The sequence below is a fragment of the Rhipicephalus sanguineus genome, chromosome 1, assembly GCF_013339695.2.
Source record: "Rhipicephalus sanguineus isolate Rsan-2018 chromosome 1, BIME_Rsan_1.4, whole genome shotgun sequence".
Lineage (NCBI taxonomy): Eukaryota > Metazoa > Arthropoda > Arachnida > Ixodida > Ixodidae > Rhipicephalus > Rhipicephalus sanguineus.
In genome coordinates, this window is record NC_051176.1 from 160,862,680 (window position 1) to 160,884,980 (window position 22,301).

At 44.2% G+C, this 22,301-nt stretch overlaps 1 protein-coding gene across 1 annotated transcript in view; it reads left to right on the forward strand.

Moving 5' to 3' along the window:
* LOC119401286 (nose resistant to fluoxetine protein 6) overlaps nucleotides 1-22,301 on the forward strand; it is a 61,096-nt gene that overhangs the window by 33,716 nt on the left and 5,079 nt on the right. Inside the window, exons 2-12 of the mRNA XM_037667979.2 lie at nucleotides 1,006-1,217; nucleotides 5,126-5,240; nucleotides 7,305-7,392; nucleotides 7,760-7,860; nucleotides 10,700-10,879; nucleotides 11,857-11,950; nucleotides 12,064-12,159; nucleotides 13,139-13,304; nucleotides 16,885-16,964; nucleotides 17,318-17,440; nucleotides 17,927-18,047. Of these exons, the coding sequence (XP_037523907.2) occupies nucleotides 1,006-1,217; nucleotides 5,126-5,240; nucleotides 7,305-7,392; nucleotides 7,760-7,860; nucleotides 10,700-10,879; nucleotides 11,857-11,950; nucleotides 12,064-12,159; nucleotides 13,139-13,304; nucleotides 16,885-16,964; nucleotides 17,318-17,440; nucleotides 17,927-18,047 (1,376 nt within the window). The remainder of the gene's footprint in view (nucleotides 1-1,005; nucleotides 1,218-5,125; nucleotides 5,241-7,304; nucleotides 7,393-7,759; nucleotides 7,861-10,699; nucleotides 10,880-11,856; nucleotides 11,951-12,063; nucleotides 12,160-13,138; nucleotides 13,305-16,884; nucleotides 16,965-17,317; nucleotides 17,441-17,926; nucleotides 18,048-22,301) is intronic.

Genomic DNA, 22,301 nt, shown 5'->3' on the forward strand with positions numbered 1-22,301 from the left:
TTGTTACTCAGTTACTCTCGAAGATAGACACGCGCCCGTGTCGTTTGTAGTGCTCTGCTAAAAAGCGTTCCGTTTTGTTGTGAATATTCAAATTGTGCTCCTTTGCCTTTTTCATTAAAGTACCTTCCGGTCAGTAAAAAAATGCGACAACCGCTGAGTCACAAGGAAGGAAGTGATTTATTATATTTTCTTGTCCGTAAATATGCCACGGGGGTCCAGTGGTTATGGCGCTCGACATTTGACCCGAAGGATCGAATCCCGGCTGCGGCGGCCGCATTTCGACGGAGACGCAATACTAGAGGCCCGTGTACTTAGATTCAGGTGCACGTAAAGAACCCCCGCTGCTCGAAATTCCCGGAGCCCTCCACTACGGCGCCCCTCATAATCATATCGTGGTGGTGGGACGCAACACCCCCCCCCCCCAAAAAAAAAAAGAAAAAACGTCCACCTTCACTTTCTTTTTGTTTCGTTGAATTATGCGTTATGTGCGAGAGTGTACTTCAGACCTCCCCCCCCCCCTCCCCCCTGCCTTTCTCCCCGAATGTGCGAACACTGTTATGAGCTACTTCACGCATATTCTATAGGAATTTTCACTCCGGCCTATACGCTCCCTAAGGTCATCACACTTCCAGCTACTGAGTTACTGAGGGCAGATCAACTCATCGTCAAGAGTACCTCGCCGCTTTCATTGAAATGGGTATTATGCGAGCCCCCATCGAGGTTCTGAACCGAAGGATTTGATCAGTTACTAACCTGTAAGGAATAAAGGTTTTGTCCTCTGTCTTTAGAATAATTACTAGCGAGTTGTTTAATAAAGCTGGTAGTCGTTTAACGATACAACTTTATCTCTTTTACAAGTTTTTTCGCTTATACGTCTGTAATCTAGCTGTTACTGCATCGCGTTGTCGCACAGAAGATCCATGCAACTTTGTTTCTAACACACAATATCGCGTCAAAGACGTGTGCGTAATTGTATTCATGCGTCCTTCCCTTCCTCCCACGCAGTGCTGGACGCCTCGGGCAAAGTGGCGTCGGGTCTGCTGATGGGCACACTCGGAGACTTGGGCAACTTCGACGAGTGCCTCGCTACCACCGTAGAAAACATGTACGGTGAGCAAGACTTCACCGGCCGTTTCTGCACCGTCTACATGAACTTCAAGAACAACACCTTCGTCGTCAAAATGGTGGCCAGGTTCCAGGAAAAGGGATACCTCAGGGTCAGTGCCTTGAGAGTGGTTTTGCGGGGAAGTATATAGCTGGCGGCCTCGGTGAGAATCCTCACGGAGCCGATGCACTCCTGTTTTAAATGAGAAATATTTTGTCCATGGCTTTACAAAAATGTTATTGACTGAGGGGACGTTATAAAGCGTTCGTAGATCGTATTCCTGGTTTTGCATCCTTGCTGGCATCGACGAGTTTCATTTGTCATGCTACACAGCGACATTTCTCTCGACTCACTGAGCGACTACTTCATTTTTTAAACCTCTAAATGACCCCTTCTTCGCCTTCATTAGAGCTGAAATATCAAATCGTTTATGTCCGTCACGTTTTCTATGCATTGTTTTCGCCGTATCTGCCGGGGCTATAGTAAAACCACGTTTCTGTGCACAAGCGCATGTTTCTTCTATTCCCACGCCTTACGCGCTGCAGCGAAACGCGGGTGCAGTGGTAGACAATAATACACGTCTTGTTACGAATAATTGTCTTTATATCTCACCCCGATGACTGAAGTAATGGAGCTTAGTGGGATAGTTGATGTATGTGATAAGGGCGCGCTGTGCGTGATACTCCGATAGCGGTGGCCTGTGGTCGCCATGGCCTTGCAGGCGAACTTTGGAACAGACACCGCACCGGAACTCTGCATCATAATTAAGAGGAAGTATACGACGTGTGTATATGCACTGTTAGCACAGATGGCGTTATCTTACTTACGTAACCTTAAAAGCAGTGCTGCTGACGGAGCTTCCGCTTATACTATACCATGGATAGAATAGCGTCTTGTACGCGCTGTTCATATACAAGTGTTGTGAAAGCACGCGTTGTCACCTTGAGTATCCGAGGTCGGCGTTTGGTTTTCCGTTGACTTTGAGGCTACCGAATAACTACTGTACTACACCATATCCACTCTCGCGATCTGCTTCTTCATTTCTAAGGAAATGCAGTAAGTGTCCTTGCACACTTCTAATGATCCCGGCCTTCGTGCACGATTCGAAGGCGGAGTAGTTCCGCACTACAGTGCTGTATGGCTATATATGTATGTGACCGAACTAAACGCGGGTAAATGTACGCAAGAGAGAGGGGCAAGTTGCACGGTTCAAGTGCTGCGCTCTCGTGCGTATTCCTGACCAGGAATGAACCAACACGAGCAAACGGGACTGCATATTCTAGTGGTCGCACCATGTATACGCTGACGATGTGAAATTCTACAATTCCAAGTGCTGACTGTCTAACTTAAACGATTATCCTCGGTCACCCGTGGGACGTATTTAGAGGGAACACTCAAGCAACGAAGCAAAATGTCAGCTTCTTATATTTTCTTCGCCTTTCAGGACAATGGCACGTGCGTCGGACTGGACGAGATGGATGGTGTTAATCAGCCATATTGCGCCGCGTGACTGCCAGCAGGCCCCCCTCATTAAACGGCACTACATGGTCGTTATTCGACATGTGGGTGCGCACCGGCTACAGTTCCCAGTCCGCGACCGTGACTATAGTTTGCCGCATAGTGCCATCAAGAAATCCGCCAGATCACGCGACCTGCAGAACTCGTTTTACTGCTCCTTTGTGTTGTCTCCTTTCTTTTCATTTCTTTTTTTTTTTTTTTTGCTGTCTGCGTTCGTAATAAGAACAAAGACGCAAACGAGGCGACTGTGCGCGAATTGGCACACGGCAGGTTATTATCGACATAATTGTCAAAGGAAAGCACACCGCTCGCAATCACGGCTCGGCTTTCTTTAATTCATCAGCTTGCGTGCGCTGCCCGCATTGCCAGCTGGGCGTGCATGTGCTTGGAACTCCTCCAAGCTGAAGCCTCCTTAATGACCGTCGAACTGCAAGAGAGCTTGTTCGCTTGCTTGTTTTGTTTTCCGTGAAGGACAGCTATATAGAATTCGCTAACGAGCAACCCGACATATCGAGATAGCACATGTGTCGGCGTTCGCGCTTCCTCTTCCTTCGAGTCACAGGCTGCGGAAGCGGAAACAGCACTTTGCGAAGTCGCATTGCTTGCCTTAAAGAGGTTTTTCCTTAGAATAACAGAGAGCTGAGCTAGGTGGGAAGTATTCATTCTAAATAGACAGGGAGTGCAAACATGGACACTTTCTTGTGTCCGTGTTTGCACTCCCTGTCTTTTTAGAATGAATAGTTTTCCCGCTGCAATCTTCTGTGCACATAGACACCTGCAGTGTTGTAATGCATTGCAGCGTTGCCTTACAAACGCTTTGATAAAACACAATAATAATATCTGGGGTTTAACGTCCCAAAGCCACGATATGATTATGAGAGACGCCGTAGTGGAGGGCTCCGGGAATTTCAACCACCTGGGGTTCTTTAACGTGCATCTAAATCTAACTACACGGGCCTCACACATTTTCGCCTCCATCGAAAATGCAGCCGCCGCGGCCGGGATTCGATGCCGCGACCTTCGGGTCAGCAGTCGAGCGCCATAACCACTAGACCACCGTGCCAGAGCCTTCGATAAAACAGATATAAATCGTACATTTCCTTCCTCGTCACGTGCACCTGAGTGATACTTCTCACCTAGCCCAATTGCTAAATGAATTCTGATTATCCTGCTGCAATCTGCGCTGCTTAGAGAGAAACGTTGTAAACGTAGGATGGCATTTCCTTCTTCTTGCTTAATTTGAGCGCAGGCGTAATGTTTAGTGATGTTAGCGATAAAATAAAACGTCTCAGCCATAAAAGCCTGCTAAAGTCCACTACACATCGAGAGAGCTATTAATATCTGAGCGTTATTTAATGCTTAGGAATCTAAATATCCATTCCGAAAGTGTACCCATAATCTACAACTCTTTATGGACCATAGCAACTAAACAAACTGACAATGTTGTTTAGAGAAATAAGATTCATATCGCTTTTTTTGTTTTTTGTTTTTTAAAGTTAAGGGTGGATTTTTAAAGTTAAGGATGGAGTTTCGCTGCTATCGGCGAGTGATGCGAACTTTTCTATAGTGAACCTCCACCGCTAAAAAATAAACAAATAAAAATAATAAAAAACTAAAAATAATCAGAATAACAATTTCACTGTCCCTTCTATAGTCCATTTCCTGCTTTCTTTTACGCTTGTTATAAGCTGGATATGAAAGAACGAAAGTCTCAAGATCTACCAACAAAGAGAACCCTCTGTTTGCATGAAACGCTGATCACAGAGACGAAGTCTTGCTTAAGTAACATGCACATGTAGCGTTGGACATACAGTAGTGATTAGGTTTGTGCTCATTAGGTAATGAGCACAGGACATATTGTTCTCATTAGGTTTATCAGATATTACGTCTGCGAAGAGCTGGCGGCCAAGTCGCTGAGATGGTTAACAGTTGTTGACTGACAATGTAAAATCATTTTTTAGCACATGTGAGCGCGGTCCATATACATGTACGTACGCCTACAGTTGTCATCTGAGGAATAACCGGGGCCCGTACTCACAAAAACGTTTCAGCTAGAACCTCTCGCAAGAGAATTTTTCAGCCGATTATGATGCTGCGCATATCGTTAGCGGTGCCGATTGGCCGACGGAGACGAGCAGTTCGAACGAAACGTGTTGTAAGTTCGGCCACTGGGGCGCAGTTGAAAGTCCTTCTCGCATTAGCGAGAAGTCCTCGCATAAGTCCTTCGCACATTAGTAAGTCCTTCTCGCGTTAGCGAGGGCTGACCACCCTCACAAATGATATGACGACCATCAGGATCGGTTGAAAGGTTCACTATAATCAACAATTCCAACTCAAGACTTTTCCTGCGGGCCCATTAGTCCCGCACTTTCAAGTCATTTTCTTGAAAACGCCAGTTATTGGCTAGAGAAAGCAATGACGACAGCAACGTCTACATTAATTCTAGTCCGGTCTAAAACGAAGCCGTATTTATTTTATTTTATTTTTTTCATCACGATGCAGGACTACAAGAACCCACTCAATTGGATTAAGAACAAGATGGCCCACGGCGTCCGACAGTCGGCGTGCATTCCTTCCACCTGTTCGGCAGAGGACCTTGCGTACATCATGAACACACGTACGCTGAGCTGGATTCACGGGCTTTGGGGAAGAAGAAGAAAAAAAAAAACACCCACTGACATTTTCCGTAGCCACAGTTTATGTTTTAATGCGCACGCTAGTGCGTCCTGAAACAAGTACTGCCCCATAGCACGGAATTGGGTTTATTTGTGTCAGTGAGGACATTAGATAATATTTATTCAAGCCGTAGGTACATATCTAAAGTCATGTGTTCTCACTATAAGAGCTGAACAAACATGAGTAAACTCTTCTTGTGTGGTGAAAAGAAGGCAGCCAGAAATGCATGAAAGCAGTAAATTTTCCTGGAAAATATCCATTTTATGTTTACGTTCTCATCGTCACCGAAGAAGACCCAGAAAGTAATTGTATGCAGAGTTCGCGTGGGAGCTTATTTTCAGCATTTAGTGCAGATGCAGTGCAGAACTTGCAATGGAAAAGGCGTCAAGAAAGTTGCGAGCTTATTGGTGGCTCCACCTCCCTGACCACTCGGTCAGGAACTCCGCGGTAACACGTTATAATCATGCCCTGCAAGGTATACGGTAGCAATGCGTAAACGTGCTGAAAGCCACAGTTACACGGGGAAACACTTACTGCGCAAAGAATCCTTAAAAGAGACAGTGGACACAGGTCTTAAAAGTATGTACGAGGGACAACCAATAAAATACTAATTGCACTACGAGCAATAACAAGATAATGGCCCGAATTCACAAAACTTTTGTCTCGGGCGCGATTTTCCCCACTGACTGGCCGCATTCGCTTGTGATATGCGCAGCGTCAAGATTGGCTGGAAATATTTTTCACGAGCCAATTATAGCGCGAGAGCTCGTTTAAATACGTGCCCATTTTGTTTGTAGCCGTCGCAGAGAATCCTCCGCCGTCTTAAATTTGTCAAGCGCATGGCACAAAATAAAAAAAAAGTCATAGTTGCTGATTGTTCATCGACTGTACCCGTTTTCAGTTACTTATGGCGCACGTGCTTTGTTTTATAATTTTAACATTATTCATAACCGGGTACAATTAAGGAGTGCTGTATTGAAGCTTAACACAAATCATGGCGTTATAGTAAGTTTATTCTTAGTCAAGCAAACCGAAAATCTGCGTGCTCCAGTTTGAAAACTGCTTACAGCATTTCTCTCAAGGCATAATAATTTCATTGACGCCTTTTGTGTAGCGTTTCCCCAACCGTGACTGCAGCAAAGTAGGTTGAAGTCAGATACACGGCGTAGCCAGGGGGTGGGGAGGGGGCTGTTAATTCCCCCTCCCCGAAATTTTTAAATTTTGCATTTGTATATATACAGGCGCGCACACACACACACACAAGCGCACACACGAACATTCATAAAATATGGTTGAACCCACTCCCCCCGAAAAAAATTTCTGGCTACGCTACTGGTCAGATGGACAGTTATGTGTGCTGAAGGTAAAGCTTCTTTTTATGTTAGTTTTGTCACTGATATCTCCATGACTTTAAATAGTTAAACAAAGTTAAGTAGTATAGGCTAATAAAATTGGATTTCGGACCTTGATTTGTGCGTGCGCGTTTCAAAGGCTAATCTGCTGTGCAAATTAAAATTTTAAAGTACGAATAAACAAAAGAAACGGGAAATCCACTGTGAAACGTTCTTGAACCGAGCGCAAAACGTGGCAAGCAGTGAAAAACGTGGGCGGAAGACCTTGATACCAAGGAAGGTATTCGCTTCTCGGGATAACTGGTCGGCGTTATCGCATAAACGGCTGCGAGGTAACGTCGGTTTAGTGAAGGGCGTCAATTACTTGTCTGCCCTCTGTTCCGGCAACAGGTGTTGCAAGACTGTTTTATACACGACGCTAAAGTTGGACCCAGTAATTACGTATAAACTAGACAGACACGTGACAAGTTTACTACGCGCTGTCGAAAGAACTAAGCCACGCATATTTCACAATGGCGGAAAGAACTGCGAACCTACTCGTTATAGGTATAGCTGTCTTGTTAAGGCTTTCCTTGTGCATTTTCTGTGCTTCCTAGAATGAGCGCCTCACGGACGCATCTCTTCTTTTCTCTCTCTCTCTCTTTTATTTTCAGTTGGCAAGAAAATAGGAATGAAGGCCCACGTACGCGGCTGCAAGGCTAAGGGTGAAACAAAGATCCTCGGTTGGCAGGCTGGCATACTGTGAGTTGCGTGTGCGCGCAATTTTTCGTAGAAGCGAACTTACTCGCATAGAAGTTCCATTTGTGGTTTAGCAGAGTTACAGCGAAGTTAAAGTTAACCGAAATTTACGTGGCCTCTTTAGTAGGGTGGACAAGGCATGACTTGCTCCATCTTTGCCTTGGTACTGCTACATTTTTCTTTAAATCTACCGGTAGTTTACCGACAAAAAATAGCTGCAAAGCAAGCTCTATTTCTAGCATAACTTGGAAACAAGAAATGCGCGTCTTTTGTAGTGAGATACATGTTAGCTGGCATAATGCATTTAATAAATATGAATCAGCACGAGAATGCTGCGGCTAGTGTGCATACTGTTTTATTTCTTTTTTAGGTACACCCTGGCTACTGTTGCGGTTCTGGTAGTGGCTGGCACAATGGCTGATGTTGCGTTACGGACTGTTCTCAAGAAAAAAATGCACGGGAAAAGAAAAGGTCTGCGATCAAGATCACATGGTTTCGCTGCAAGGTCGTTGATGGAATTACGGCATAGCCCCCCCCCCCCTTTTCCTCTTTTGTTTCTTATTCGTGCCTTATAACTAAAACTTGATGTTCTTAAGTTTAGCCGTACGGATAAATATGGAAAGCTACCACCGAATTTAAACACTAAAGAGTAGCAGTGTAGAGTATCTGTATACATCTCAAGTTGGTTTCTGTCGTAATCACCACCACCATCATCACCAATTTACGCACACTGCAGTATGAAAGCCATTCTCAGTGGCTTGTCCAATCCTTTAAAATGAGGTGGCGCAACCCAAAATGCGAATCGTTGTCCGCATTTTACAGTAGCTGCACAACGGTTTGTCTATCGTCACAATCTAAAAAAAAGGAAATAAAGCTTTTTTTGTTCTTCAACTGCAAACGGCGACAATCCTAAATTCGGCGTACAGACACGTTGAAAAGACAACAGAGCAACATAACTGTGGACCTACCTAGAAAAATTACTAGCCTTGCGACGTTCATTCTTGGTCATCCTCTTCTTCCTTTTTTTTGATGGCTATTTATATAAGTTCTTGGCGACTCCATGATCTCTAATATGAAAAAAAAAAACAGGAAGTAAAAGCAATTGGGTTGTTTAGACTTCATGCAGTAGCCTTGAGTTTAGACATACGGAAGCAATAAAGTCACTATGGAAATGCATTGAGTCTTCCACTGAGGTTTCTCACGCTGCTTTTTCTGAAATTAAATACTGAACAGAAGACGCACTGCTCTAAAGCACCAGTATAGTACGCCCTGCTTTAAACGTTATTTTGTGAAGCCTTGTAAAAGAGAAAAAAAATGTAAAAACAAACGTTTATTGTTGGCTAAGTGCCATCAGCGTCCACTCTTGTTTTACGATTCTCGGCGGTTTTCCCCACTTCGGAAATGGCAGCTACCTGTGTCCACGTTCACATCGTTGACAGAATTATACAGAGCCATCCTGGCTTGTCGCACTTAGTGCGCTCTCTCCGAGGCTATTTAGCTTATGTGGGAACTTGGCAATAAGCCTTGATTATAAGAGTTTGCGTGAGCTGGAAAATCCTACAATAAATGGGCCATAGTAGCGGGAACGGCGAATTCCCGACGAAGGTCGTGATCGAAATCAGTGTAGCAAGGTAACTTCCATCTTCTGGAAATAGCCTTGCTTTGAAAGTTTTTGTACAGCGTGCTCAAAGTTTCGTTTGTGGTCTATTCGTACGTTTATTCTTCGTACAACCGACATTGTTCACTTACAACTGAAGTTAGAGGGCGCTGTCGCTGCGTGCGAGCATGTAATCGGGTATATTTTTGTGTTTTTTGCGCGCATTCTCTATATAGTGCTCAGAAATATTAAGAGCCCAGTTTTCACGAAAGCAAGTTGATTGAACTTTTGTTATGATCCCCCCCAATTGCATTTACTATAGTGCGTTTAAATCAATACTTTTGTAGACGACAGATCGTTAGTTCGATAATTATGGCTCATCGCTAAAACGCCAATTTGCTCAAGAGGACAGTGCATGATTTGTCTTCGTTCGGGTACCGTGGACCTGCTTTTTATAAAGTTTTGGCTCAGCACAAGTAAACTGAAACACCCTGCATATAACATCTTGCCGACGTGATCCTCAAAAGCGGAAGGCTCTGCTTGAGAGGTGGAACCGCGAAGTTTTCCCACGTGTCCATTACTGCATGACAGCAGGGGAACCGGTTTCCGGGATTGTGGATGATTGTGGATGAAACTCAAAAATAAGTAAATGCACTAGACAAAATTAATGATGGACAGAATTTTGTCGCGTGGCTTGCTATGTTTGGTTCTACCTTATTTTTTACACAATTACACCTTGACAATTATATCCGAATCGCAGTGCTGGGGCGCTGCAATGTCATATACATGAAGCTGTTTACCGAGAACCAACGCTGTTGACTTAACTTCCCTTTGTTCCGGTCTGCATCGGAAGAGGCGGGAGAACATTTGAGTTGCAAAACGTGCATGGAGAAACATGTAGTGTTTTATGTGCCCCTACCATTTAGGCGAAGCGCACGTTTTTATTTTTATTTATTTATTTATTTAAATACTCTCAGTGCCATTTGCGGCGTTACAGAGAGGAGTGGTTACAAGTTATAGATGGCAGTCTTGAATGATGCATGATCAGGGTTGCTGGCGATGGAGGCAGGAAGGTGGTTTCATTCGGATGAAGTCTTCGGCACGTAGGAGTGAAAGTACACGTTGGTATGGCAGAATGGCACATGGACTTTGAAGTTATGGTCGATGCGAGATGAAACGTAAGAAGGTGGCGAGAACAATGTGCGTTTTATTTCAGGATTCATGAAAAAAAATTTGTGGAAGAGACATAGGCGGGCCTGCTTCCCCCTGTTAGAAAGGGTAGGAAGGTCTAGAGAAGTTTTAATTGATGAGATACATGCAGTGCGGGAGTAATTAGCGACAATGAAACGAGGTGAGCGATTTTGGATGGCTTCTAGTGCATTAACAAGTAAACAAGAATGAGGATCCGAGATTGATGAGGCGTACTCGAGTTTAGATCTGACTAGTGTTTTGTAAAGAAGAAGTTTTAATGAAACATGTGCTAATGAAAAGTTACGGCGCAAGAAGTCCAGAGTGCGGTGAGCATTGTTAATCCCATAACTGATATGACTATTCCATGTTAAATTGTTATCTATGTGAACACCTAGATATTTCGCGATACATTTCATGCTTACGATGCGCTCTTCGTATCCTCAAACGAACGAACTTCTTGTTCGTTCTTTTCTTTCGTTATTTCAGAATGTGTGTGTTTTTGTCTTTCCTCTTAAATAACAGGTCACCTGCGCAATGTGGCATTGGGTTTCTCGATCATTTCCAACACCGAGAAATTGCTCAAGACAGACCCAAGCGACCCCGCTGACTCAAAGCTGATGTTTGTGCACGGAATTCGGTTCTACAGCTCAACATGGGTGATGCTAGGCCATGCTTTTCTCATCGCAGACCCAACAGCCACTGGTACCCCTCTCCTTGAACGTTGTATACAGGAAAAAGAAAAGTTGTTAATGGCGGCTATTTCGATGCAGCGTTTTTTTTCTTTTTAGAATTTCGCGATATAAAAAGGCGTACTGTAAAAACGATAATGTTGAACACTGCATTCTACGGATATGGCATAAATGTTAATGAGCTAAACGGTCGTTGTGAAGCTTAGAACGAAAGAAAGGTGAGCTAATTGGCAGGTATGCACCGTAGAGGAAAGTGAGGCAGAGACGGACGCAAGAGAAGGGGAGCGAGCAACACAAACGATCTTCTCTTTTGTCCGCGTCTGCGCGCCTTAGTTCCTTCTACGACGAATCATTATGAGCCATCCCGCATGTACGAAGAACAAAGATGCCGAACGAAGACGTCGATGACCCGCCGCAGGAGCTCATTCACTTGCTCTGGCGTTGCGTTGCTGAAAGGGAGATCGTGGGTTAGATATACAAGCCGCTATGGCCGGGTCAAAACCAACGACCTCGTGCTCAGCAGCGCAACGCTATAGCCGCTCAACTCGGTCGCATTGCTATAGCGGTGGAAGATAAAAAAAAAAAAATGTTGGTGTACCGTTGAGTTGCGTGCAGGTTAAAGAATATCGACTTCCCAAAATTATTTCATAGCCCTCCACAATGGCGTCCCTCATAATCCACTGCGCTGTTTTCGCTGGTACAACTAGTGATCTAATTATTTGATAACACCAGTGAGCATATCCGCCATAGGTACATTCCCTTCGAATGAAGAGCAGCATACCTAACTTCTATGAGGACCCATTGTGCAGATTTACCGTGCGTGCGTGCGTGCGTGCGTGCGTGCGTAGCCCCCAAGTATGTACGCAAGTTTGTGCGTGTGCCGCGCTTACGCATTGCAACTACTTCTTTGAAACACAAGATGCATACGTTTTCCCGAGATTAGCGAAAACAAAGCGTTCTTGCGTTTTTTTCCTACTTCCTTCTCGCTAGGGTCCTTAATGAACGTCGTGGATCTCGTGGAAGATTTCATGACCACACTTATAGCGAACGCTTTCCCTTCAGTTGAAACATTCCTATTTATCAGGTACGTACTCAACTTCTGAAGCCCATTGTAGTTGGAAAACGGAAGCACTCTGAACCAATTTTTAAGAATAAACGCAAGTCATGCATTTTGTTCATTTGCTCATTTCCTTGCAGTGGCTTTCTGCTATCGTACAACGTGCAAAAATCGTTAAGGAAAAAAACGAGGCTTATTTTTTGGGTACCGCTGATTATCCTTCGTCGCTACATAAGGTACGTCTACGGTTTCATGAAGAGACGTTATCACGTAAGCTGTCGCCCAATGTGCTTGCTCTCGAATAATCAGTATCGCTGATCAGCTCAGCCGTGCTCAGTGTTTTTTTTTATTCAGAAGTTTATTTAACCCGTAAGGCTCCACATATATAGAATGGTAACCTGGTTTTGTACATGATGTCCAGTGAATTATTTAGCTTTCTGTTCAGAATCTTCAATGTAGTTTAACCGAGTTCATCATGAACATGGTCTGTACCTCAGTTATTAACATTGACTAAGCATTTCGCCGGATGTCAGCGAGTTGCATTTACTGCGTACGACAGTTATGAGCAAGTGAAGGGCTGGTCATTCCTGACCACTGACAGGAATTCCAAACAATTATTATGCAACGCTAAAAAATTGCTCTCGGTGAGGAGAACTAAACAGCGCTCGTGCTTCTTACATGTTGAGAGCTCTAGGTTGTTTTCCATGTATGTATTCCACATTAGATGTCGCGGGTCTCGCGTTGGCCCTCGCTATGAGACTAGTAAACCGCTGCGAAATTGAAAACACTCGCAATCGAACCGCAGCAAGGACCCTCACACTGATTGCCCGAAGCCGACAGAGGACAGAAAACAAAGATAACCATATGAAGACCTCAAAACTGTGGTTCGCAGTAACTATATTCAAAGAGTCTAATGGTTATGGGAGTCCAGCAGCATTTTTTTTCTTGAGTGTACAGTGAGAGATGCACACGGTCATCCACCGTTGGGAGTAGCACATCATCAGTATTCAACATAATCTAACTTCAACGTTTCTTCTGATTTGGTACAAAGAGGCTAATCCATTAGATAAAGTGTCGCTCATTGCTGATATGTATTGACGAAAGGTGAAGCACTGCCTTTCACTTTTCTTTTAATGTAAGTTACCCTGATCGCCTATAACTGGTGAGGGCTCCCGTCTATGTGTGGATGAGACCGCGCAACGCAATGCTTTGCAGGCTGACAGTGCCTGCCATGTTTGTGGTAGGAGTCTGGCTCCTGCTACCACTTATGGCTGATGGTCCCGTGCTCAACGATTACAAGGCCACGTTCCTGGACACCTGCCAACAAAGATGGTGGACTGTCTTGCTGCACACTAACAATTTCTCCCCTTTTCTTCAGATGGTAAGTCAGTGGGTTGTTCGCGCGACGGCATCAGAAAGCCGGTTAGGAAATATGAGTTTCCGAAATGCGCCACGAGATACGTTATTATTCTGAGTAGCATTGCCCTGAAATCCACTAACACGCTTCGCAGAAAATACGTTCTACACCGTTGTGTTTTGACCAATGCTTTGATGCACTTCGAACGGTTGTCTGCTACTTCACAGAGTTGTCCATCTTCCCAACAGTGCTAATATGTGACGCAGGATATACTGTTATACGTGGTACAGTTCACAAAGAAGATCAGGGGCGCTGTGATTTAGGCCCGTAAGCACGGAACAACGCTTTCGCATTCCTCTTTATTGGCATTAGTAATATTGTTCTAGACCTTCATTCAAACCCGAGAAAAGGACCAAAAGACAACGCTATGAAAACAAGCTCACCGGAATAATAATAATAATAATAATATAACATTTCGGGTTTAACGTTCTGAAACCACGATATGGTTATGAGGGACGGCGTAGTGGAGGGCTCCGAAAATTTCGACCGCGTGGGGTACTTTAACGTGCACCTAAATCTAAGTACTCGGGCCTCAAGCATTCTCGCCTCCATCGAAAATGCGACTGCCGCGGCCGGCATTCGATCCCGCGACCTTCGGGTCAGCAGTCGAGCACCATAACCACTAGACCACCGTGGCGGGTAAGCTCACCGGAAGATCCCAAACAAACCGTAGAACTTTATGAAGTTCGTGTTATGCCCGCATCCTGCCCTGCTTCGTGAGACAATAAAAAGGAACGTTCTAAATAAACTTAGGTTCATTTATTTAGATTCATCTTTCTGTCCAAGTTTTTCTATGCAGTGAGTTCATCAAGAACAACTTCGGCTACACCACTTCTACCGTATATATCGTGAATTGCTATGCTGTTTCTCACGAGCGAGGATGGTCTACATTTTCTTACTGGTTTAGTTTTGTTAGAATAATCATGATACGGTATCAAAAACTTTCTTCCCGAAAATTTATTTGTATGGCACCGTTCTGGCAGCGTAAAAGAACAAAAAAATTATGGCAGCATCGCACTAGTGGTGCTAAGCCTGAAGGAAGAGCGCAGCTGGGTGGCCGTCCTTGTTTCTCTTTATTTTTTCTTTCTTTCCTTCTCTTTCTCTCTGTTTCTTGTGTATCTCTTTTTTGTATCTGTATCTTTCTATTTCTTTCTCTTTCTCTCTATCTATTCGTTTCTCTTTCTCCCTCTTTCTATCTTCAATTCTCTTTCTACCCTTTTTTTCTCTCTCCCTCTCTCTCTCTGCTTCATTCTCTGTTTTTCTTTTTTTTTCTCTTTCTATCTCTTTCTTTCTTGTTCTCTGTTTTTTCTACCTCTTTTTCAGCTCTGTTTCTTTCTATATCTTTCTCTCTCTTTGTATGTATTTCTCTGTCTCTTTACCTTTTTGTCTTTATTCCCTTTATTTCTCCCTATTTTTCTCTTCCTCTTTCTCTCTATCGCTTTCTATCTCTCTCTCCTTTTCACGTGTTCATTTTCGTTTGACACCCGCACCTGCTGTACAGGGTAGTGGGGCTTGCCCAATTCCTGTGGCACATACCCACCTAAGGGGTTTTGCACGACGGAGCACAAGTTATCGATAGCTTAAACAGCTTCGCTATTAAAAACATGGTTGATCCCTCCGTCATAGGAGTCGGCACAACACGGAAGTGAAACGTGTCCTCACAGTAGTTGAATGTTTATTGTGCATTGATATATGAGAGAGAGAGAGAGAGAGAGAGATAAAAGCGAAGGAAAGGCAGGGAGGTTAACCAGGTTGTACCCGGTTTGCTACCCTACACGGGGGGAGGAGGAAGGGGAGAAAAAAGAATAGAGAGAGCGAGGAGGAAATAGGGAACAAGTTATACGCGCACACACATCAGTGTTCACCGCATACACACAGACAGTCACAACGAAGAAATATTTGACATCGGTTCCTCTGCGAGATGTTAAAAAAGGCTTGCAAGGACTGGCTCCAAGGAATCGAGAACTTGCAGAGCGCATTGAGCTGACGGAGTTGTCATTCCGTTGAGGAGAGTGCGCATCGTGGTCATGAGAGACCTCAACACAGCGAGGACTTGCAAATGAGAGCTTGCAAATGTCTATTGGTGTTTGGCAGCTACAGCGCTATTTGACGGGGATGCAGCCACGTCGACGCCTGGTGCAACATCTCCATCCCGACGACTAACGTCCATCGTGGTAGCGGTAGTAGTTAGCATACACCTGGACGCATCATATGGTGAATCCTGAATCCCGCGAAAAGACGGCATCAAAATGAAGATAATAAACACTGGTATTTGATATGTATTCTTTCAAAGCGTCGTCATTTGAGGCGAGGAACGGAAAGGTTTGCGATCCACAGTAATATGTAGGGTAATTTACGCCTGCGCTCATGCATGCGCTCATGCACCACATAAACCTACGCCTGCGCTCATGCACCACACAACGCTTCAAGAACGCGAGAGGCACAGTTCGTAGCTTAAGTCGCGAACGAAAGAAGGCGTTCCGCTTCCCGCTGGCCTGTTTCTTGCTGCGCCAAATCACTCACCTGCGCGACATTCACCTGTTGACACCCATGCCTTTCTGCGGCATTTATTGCAGCAGTTTTATTAGTAGGTGCCATCGCACTCAAAGCAGTGGGTGGCGGAGAAACACCGTTGGTACATGTGGAAGTTCTACTCTGGCGACGGGCCGTCACGCGCTAACACGATGCGAATGGCAAAGAACGTAACTGTGTCGCCACCGAATCGAACCACCGCGTCGCTGCGCTGAGATTACAGAAGCGCTATCTGTCGACGCTCGTTAGTGCCATCATGCAGTATTTCTCTTTAACGCTCGCAGACGGTGACACCGCCCCCGCCAACCAAGAGCGCCGTGACAGGGAGGAAGTTAGAGAGACAAAAGGCGCGTTTGTAAAGCATTGTGCATGCGTGTCGGTAGCGCAGTTGGTAGAGCGCCCGGCACCTATCGTCGCGGACCCAAAGGTCTTGGGTTCGACTCCTGCGTCAACAGAACGTTTTTTCTAATTTCCTTTGTCATCTGATGGTGTGCATTTTACCGACGTCATTTCCGTGACGGAAATTGCACCAGTGAAGTCTTGGTGGACCCCGGCATAAAACACTTTCGTGTTAAAAAAAAAAAGAAAAGCGAGTATCTTTCTCGAAGACGCGTTGCAAATCTTAAACGCCGGATGCAGCTGTATGTTATTTAAGAAATATTTTATATAATGGCTTTTTCACAACTCGTTGTTCAATATTCACAAGATACCTTGCGATTGGCTATCAAAGACATCGGGGCCAAAAATTACCGGGTCTATCATCAATGCCACAGTGCACTATCTAAAGAGCTCCCAATAGTAATGTACTTTAGAAAAGACAATAAAACCATGTTGCATCAGCAATGAGCCGAATTACGAACTGATGAAATGAAAGAAAGGGCACAGAACGCAGAAGAGCGCACGACAGTGGAAGTACTCGCCATTTCAATTCAGTTTTAAACGGTGTTGCTTAAGAAAAATGCGTTTTACTCCTATTATTTCTTTTTGAGTGGTGACTTTTTTTTGCTTCTAGTGCCTGGGACACCTGTGGTACATCAACATAGACTTTCAGCTCTATGTAGCCTTGCTGTTTATCCCCCTGGTTATGATACGGTAAGAAAAAATAATAAAAGCTTTTCATTCCAAAATTTGTCGCAAGTAACCAACAAGCCCGACTAAACGTACGGTATGATCAACTCTTCTATTCAAAGCGCTCTGGCAGTGGTTGTAAGGGCGTGAAACAAAGCCTTGAAGTTTTTTTTTTTTTTTTACGAGAATAACTCAAATAAGCTTTCTTTCGTGCTTCATCATTGCCCGCTTGCGCTCACTCAGTAAGTCATAATTGCTGTCTCACACGTTCCATGAAGTGCTGCTTCAGTGTTCCGAGACTTCCAGTGAAATGTGCCATTAGCGAGGGCAAAACAGTGTCGCAGTGTACTTCCTATAATTTTTTCTTTTTATTCCAGACGACCGTATCTAGGAGCACTATTGGCAGCCTTGCTGACGGTAGTGTCGTCCGCTTACACTGGTGTAGTAAGTTATTTAAACAACTATCAGCCCACTGTGATCTTCACCCACACGGATGTCAGGTTAGCACGGTTATTCTTTATAATACACTTTTTTTTATAATACCATGTCCAACCAAACGCGTAGATCTGTGGCCAATAATATGTTTGGATTTGCTTAGTCACGGAGCACCAGCTGGCTAACGCGTAAATATGTGCTTTAGTGGACGCATGGTACGCTTGTACCCTAATTCTAAGCTTGAATATTATGTTAAGCCAATCCTTGGCATGAGTGCGTACAAATATGAAGAGTGCCATATTCGACAAGGCTGCAGAGTAGACATTATTTGCTATCGTGTGTGCCAAGGATTCTAATATAAGTTTAAAAGTGTTCTAACCGTCCCGATCGGTGCGCGTTAAGAAAAAGAGAGAGAAGAAAAAAACAGCGAGTGATATGCACGAACTCGAAGCCCTCGCTTACGAATAACGAAGCAGAACCGAGAGGAGAGAAAAACGGGGAAGCAAATAAATAACAAATCCGTATTTACAAATTGTCGCCATTGCGCGCAGTTACACCATTGGAACTGCTAACCAAATCTACTTCAAGCCATTCGCTCACGTCGGCTCCTTCTGTATCGGCGTTCTGCTGGGCTACTACATCTACGTCGCCCCGAAGATGAAGCTCTCTAAGGTAAACAGATCCTGATCACAAACCTTATTATAAGTGTGTTTATAAGTTTTTCTAACAAGTGCCTTGATAATTAATTCATTAAAATTCATATGGCCCCTTATGCATTCGCCTAAGACGACTCGAAGGCGAAATCCATGTTCTTTTTCTTCTCAGTCGATTTTACTGATTTTCCTCCCTCCCCCCCCCCTCCTTCCCCCGGGAGCCACGGAAAACTTTCTGCACCTTACGTGGTGTAGCTATGCCTCTGAGATCGCAGGCACTGCAAGCTTTCTGCACCTCACTGGGTCTTGCAGTGCCTCCGGGATCGGCCCACCTTTAACTAAATGATGGCGTCATGTGACAACTTCATGGTGACGTCCTGATGACGCCACAAATTTTGGCGACCTGTGACATCTTATGGTGACGTAATCACGTGATGGTGATTTTTCGCTTCACTCGCGTTGACGCCGCCGCCGCCGACGGTCAATTTTCGTGTTTGATGAGGCATCTAAGGCTTTCGCCGTAATAATTAACTAATTTCTGAGTAGCCGGCGCAGAGGGTGTACTCCTGAGAATGCCTATTCTAGGTGTACCTATCACTCCGCGTTGCACAAGATGAACCCAGTGACCGTTACATAGTCATCGCATCTTTCAGCCTTGCGGCACCTCTAGCTCCTTTCCGTGAGTAGTTGTAGCCGCTTTGAGATGGACAAGTCACGTATAGCCAAGGTGCGAATTAGGAAACACATTTCATTAAGTTATTTTCAGATGTATAAGCGACCTTAACATTTCTTTTAGTAAGTCGAGTCATTAAACCGTGATTATTATCTGCCGAGAAAAGAAATAACACGCCCTATATGTACTTCATAAACACTTGAATGTGTGGCTTTTCATCTTAAAGCTGCTTTATTATGGTTTTTTTTATAAGTAATAAATTTATTCTAAGAATAGTACTTTTTTGTCGCCTTATTTATCCTCTTGCGATTCTGACTTTCCCCTTCCCAACTACAGGGTAGCCAACCGGCGATTTCCTCTCGTTAACCTCCCTGTCTTTTCTTCAGCTCTCTCTCTCTCTGCTTTTATTTCTTGACCGTTTGGTTCTAAAGCAGTAACGTTACTATGATGCACTTATAACTGATCTATAGTTACTTCTATTTATTCAACTTTGGTTTGATTTGGTTTGAATTCGTGTCATCCTGGCTCTTCATTAGAAGCTGCTATGACGCTTCTGTGACGCTCCTAGGTGACCGAAAAGTGAGAGTTGATGGCTGTTTTTGAAGTTCTTTATTATTTTTTGTTTCATTTGAACTACATTTTCATTTTTGTTTACTTCAAATACATATCTTTCGCAGTGAAGTTCCATTCTCAAGTATGTTTTTCTTTTTGATACCCCGTTAATGAGCAGCATACTGCCCCTATTTTGGGGTGTTACACGTTCATGTACGCCCATATACTTTGGTGTAACGCTCCCATACGCCGTTGTTTGAAAGTTGCAAATGTTTGGTTACGTACTCTATTAAGGAACAAAACAAACTGCAGTCTTGAAAATTTTTGCGTCAACAGGGTAGTATGCTTTAGTACCTTCGTTATTGCTTTGTGTATACCTCTAATATCTTTAAGGATTGGAAATATTTAAATAGACGGTTTCATTAGACTGGCGGGGACTCAGCGGAGAAAATGGACTGCATCAACAGCGCGTAACAAAATTATGGCCAGTGAGCATGATTATCTTTGGCAGGCGAAGGTGGCATCTTCGCTTGAGCTATGTGTAATAATTGTACGGAGTCGCATAAAACTGGATGAATGTTTTTTTTTCATCTTTTTTTTTATTTTTGACAAGCTTGAGCTATTGAGTTGAAAGATGCAACACAGCTCAAATGCACAATCCGACTGTTGCGTCTACGAAGGCCAAATAGTTAGTGGAAATAAATTCAGGAGCCCTTCCCCCAATTGGGGACATGCGGGCAAGCGAAGCTTGGCGCCTGACATGCTGCTTCTCTTTCTTTCTTTCTTTCTTTCTTTCTTTCTTTCTTTCTTTCTTTCTTTCTTTCTTTCTTTCTTTCTTTCTTTCTTTCTTTCTTTCTTTCTTTCTTTCTTTCTTTCTTTCTTTCTTTCTTTTTCTGGTGTGGGGTCTGAACGCGAGTTCAAACCCCAGACCCAAAAAGAAGATTTATTTTGTTTTATTTATTATTTATTTGGAGTGCGCCTGCTGTGGGTGAGAAGGTTTTTTTGGAACCCCACCATCACCAGCTACACAGGTCAGTGAATACAAGGTTCGCTTGAAAATGTCTTATATTGAGCAGCAGCCGCAGCGGCTGCTGCTCCATATAAGACCATGGCAACATAAAAGCAGCAGTTGTTCCTTTTGGCGACGGTGGTGGTTAGCGAGGAAGAAGGAGACGACGATGGTGATCATGATGTAAACAGCAACGAGCTACATGGCAGCGTGCGGCACTTGCAAGAAGTCATGAGTCTGCCAAATGAAGCGCTACAATGAACAACGAGCCTATGCGCGTCACAAAATTGACCTGTAACCGCACACAAGTCCTCGACTCGCCACAGAGGTACGACGACTGTAGGCCCGCAATTTTGAATAGAAAGTTGCTTTTATGGGAAACACCCAGCCGAAGTTGACAAAAAGTGCAAGTGTTCGTTGATAGATTTCATCCTCCAACTCCGTGTGTAGTTGACGACGTTTGTTAAAATAGCTTCTCCCAAAATGCCTCTGATATAACCACCGAACAATCAAATAACGCAAACCTCCCTCATTGGTGTATTTGACAACGTTTTAATTGCACCTCATTTTTCATTTCGAGATAGAGGAACCAATGAAATTGAGCTTCAAGGTGCAAACTTAGCGACTCCCTGGGCGGAGCTTGTGCTGCAGTTGTAAGCACTTTTTGAGCTTGAGCACGAACTCTATCTCCAAGCACATTATTTAAATCCGAACTGTACCTTTCTTGCGTCAAGCTCAGCATATTTTCGCCAGGGTGTATAATAGGAAAACCAGAACGATGCTAATTACACTACTGCATACAGCTCTGCAATGTATGGTTGGCGCTGTCTAGCAGGAAAGGTTTCAACAGTCGTTGTTATATAACCGAAGTTTCGATGGTGTACGCATCAGCTTTCTTTGCTCCATGAATCATCCCAGCTTAGTACCGTCGCTCTACATGCACGCTAGCCGGAGAACAAGATGCACAGCTAAGATGCAGAAACATCACTTGGTTTCTTCGCGCTTCCTGTTTCCATGCATATAGGTGGCTACAGGTGCACCAACTGCTGTCGCACAACATCCGTCACACTGTAGTATGCAGGCGAGAACAGCTATCCGGCAAGTTGCGTACTCAAATAAGATTAAAAGGACAGAAAAGATGCTATAGGCGTCACACCTACAGTTGATAACTATAAAGAAAAAAATCCGGCAGGTCCCACCACGCCTTGTGGGAATCGGTTTCATGCGAAGCAGTCAGCGAGTAGCTCTGTGACTGCATATTTTGGTTTTGACACAAGCGTTAGGGGGTGGACCGACGTGTTTTGTAAGTATAGTAGTTGTGGGCACATCGTCAGCTTACCAGGCACGTCAACAACACTGGCGTTTAAATGGGAATTCATGGTCTGGAGTAACGTCAGCACTCGCGTTGGAGCACATACGTTATAGTATGATACAAACGAAGTGCACCTTACGGTGCGATGATTTGAATATCATACGTAACTTTCGTTAGCGTATTCCTCCGGGGTCGAGCAACGCTTGAATATAGCTTGCTGAATCATAGAAATAAAAATGTAATGTTTATTACACTGCTATAAAAGCGGAGCCAACACTGGAACCACATACGTTAATCTCATATGACGCCTGTATCGTAGGAGTACATATGTAGGGTTTATTGCTTTCTTGTAAAATTAGATAGCCAGCATCACAACCACACTTGACGTTGCACCGACATTACGCCTGCATAGGCTGTTTTTCCAAACCTGTTTATAAACCTTGCGTGGCTCTGTGGTAGAATACCTGACTGCCACGCTGAATGCTTGGGTTCGATTCCTGCTCGGCCCCTAATTTTTTTTCTTTGCGTTCGTCAGGTCAACGGTGCCCGATGTCGGTTTTTCTTAAAGCTCTCGCATTTAAATTACCAATGTCTGTTATTGCCGCTCCTGGGTAGACATAAACTGTCAATCACCTGTGGCGCATACCCGTATACAGCGGCCCGTGGTAAACTGGTTTGTGCCACACGTGTCTGGAGGAAAGGGTTTGACGACGTGTACGACAGTATT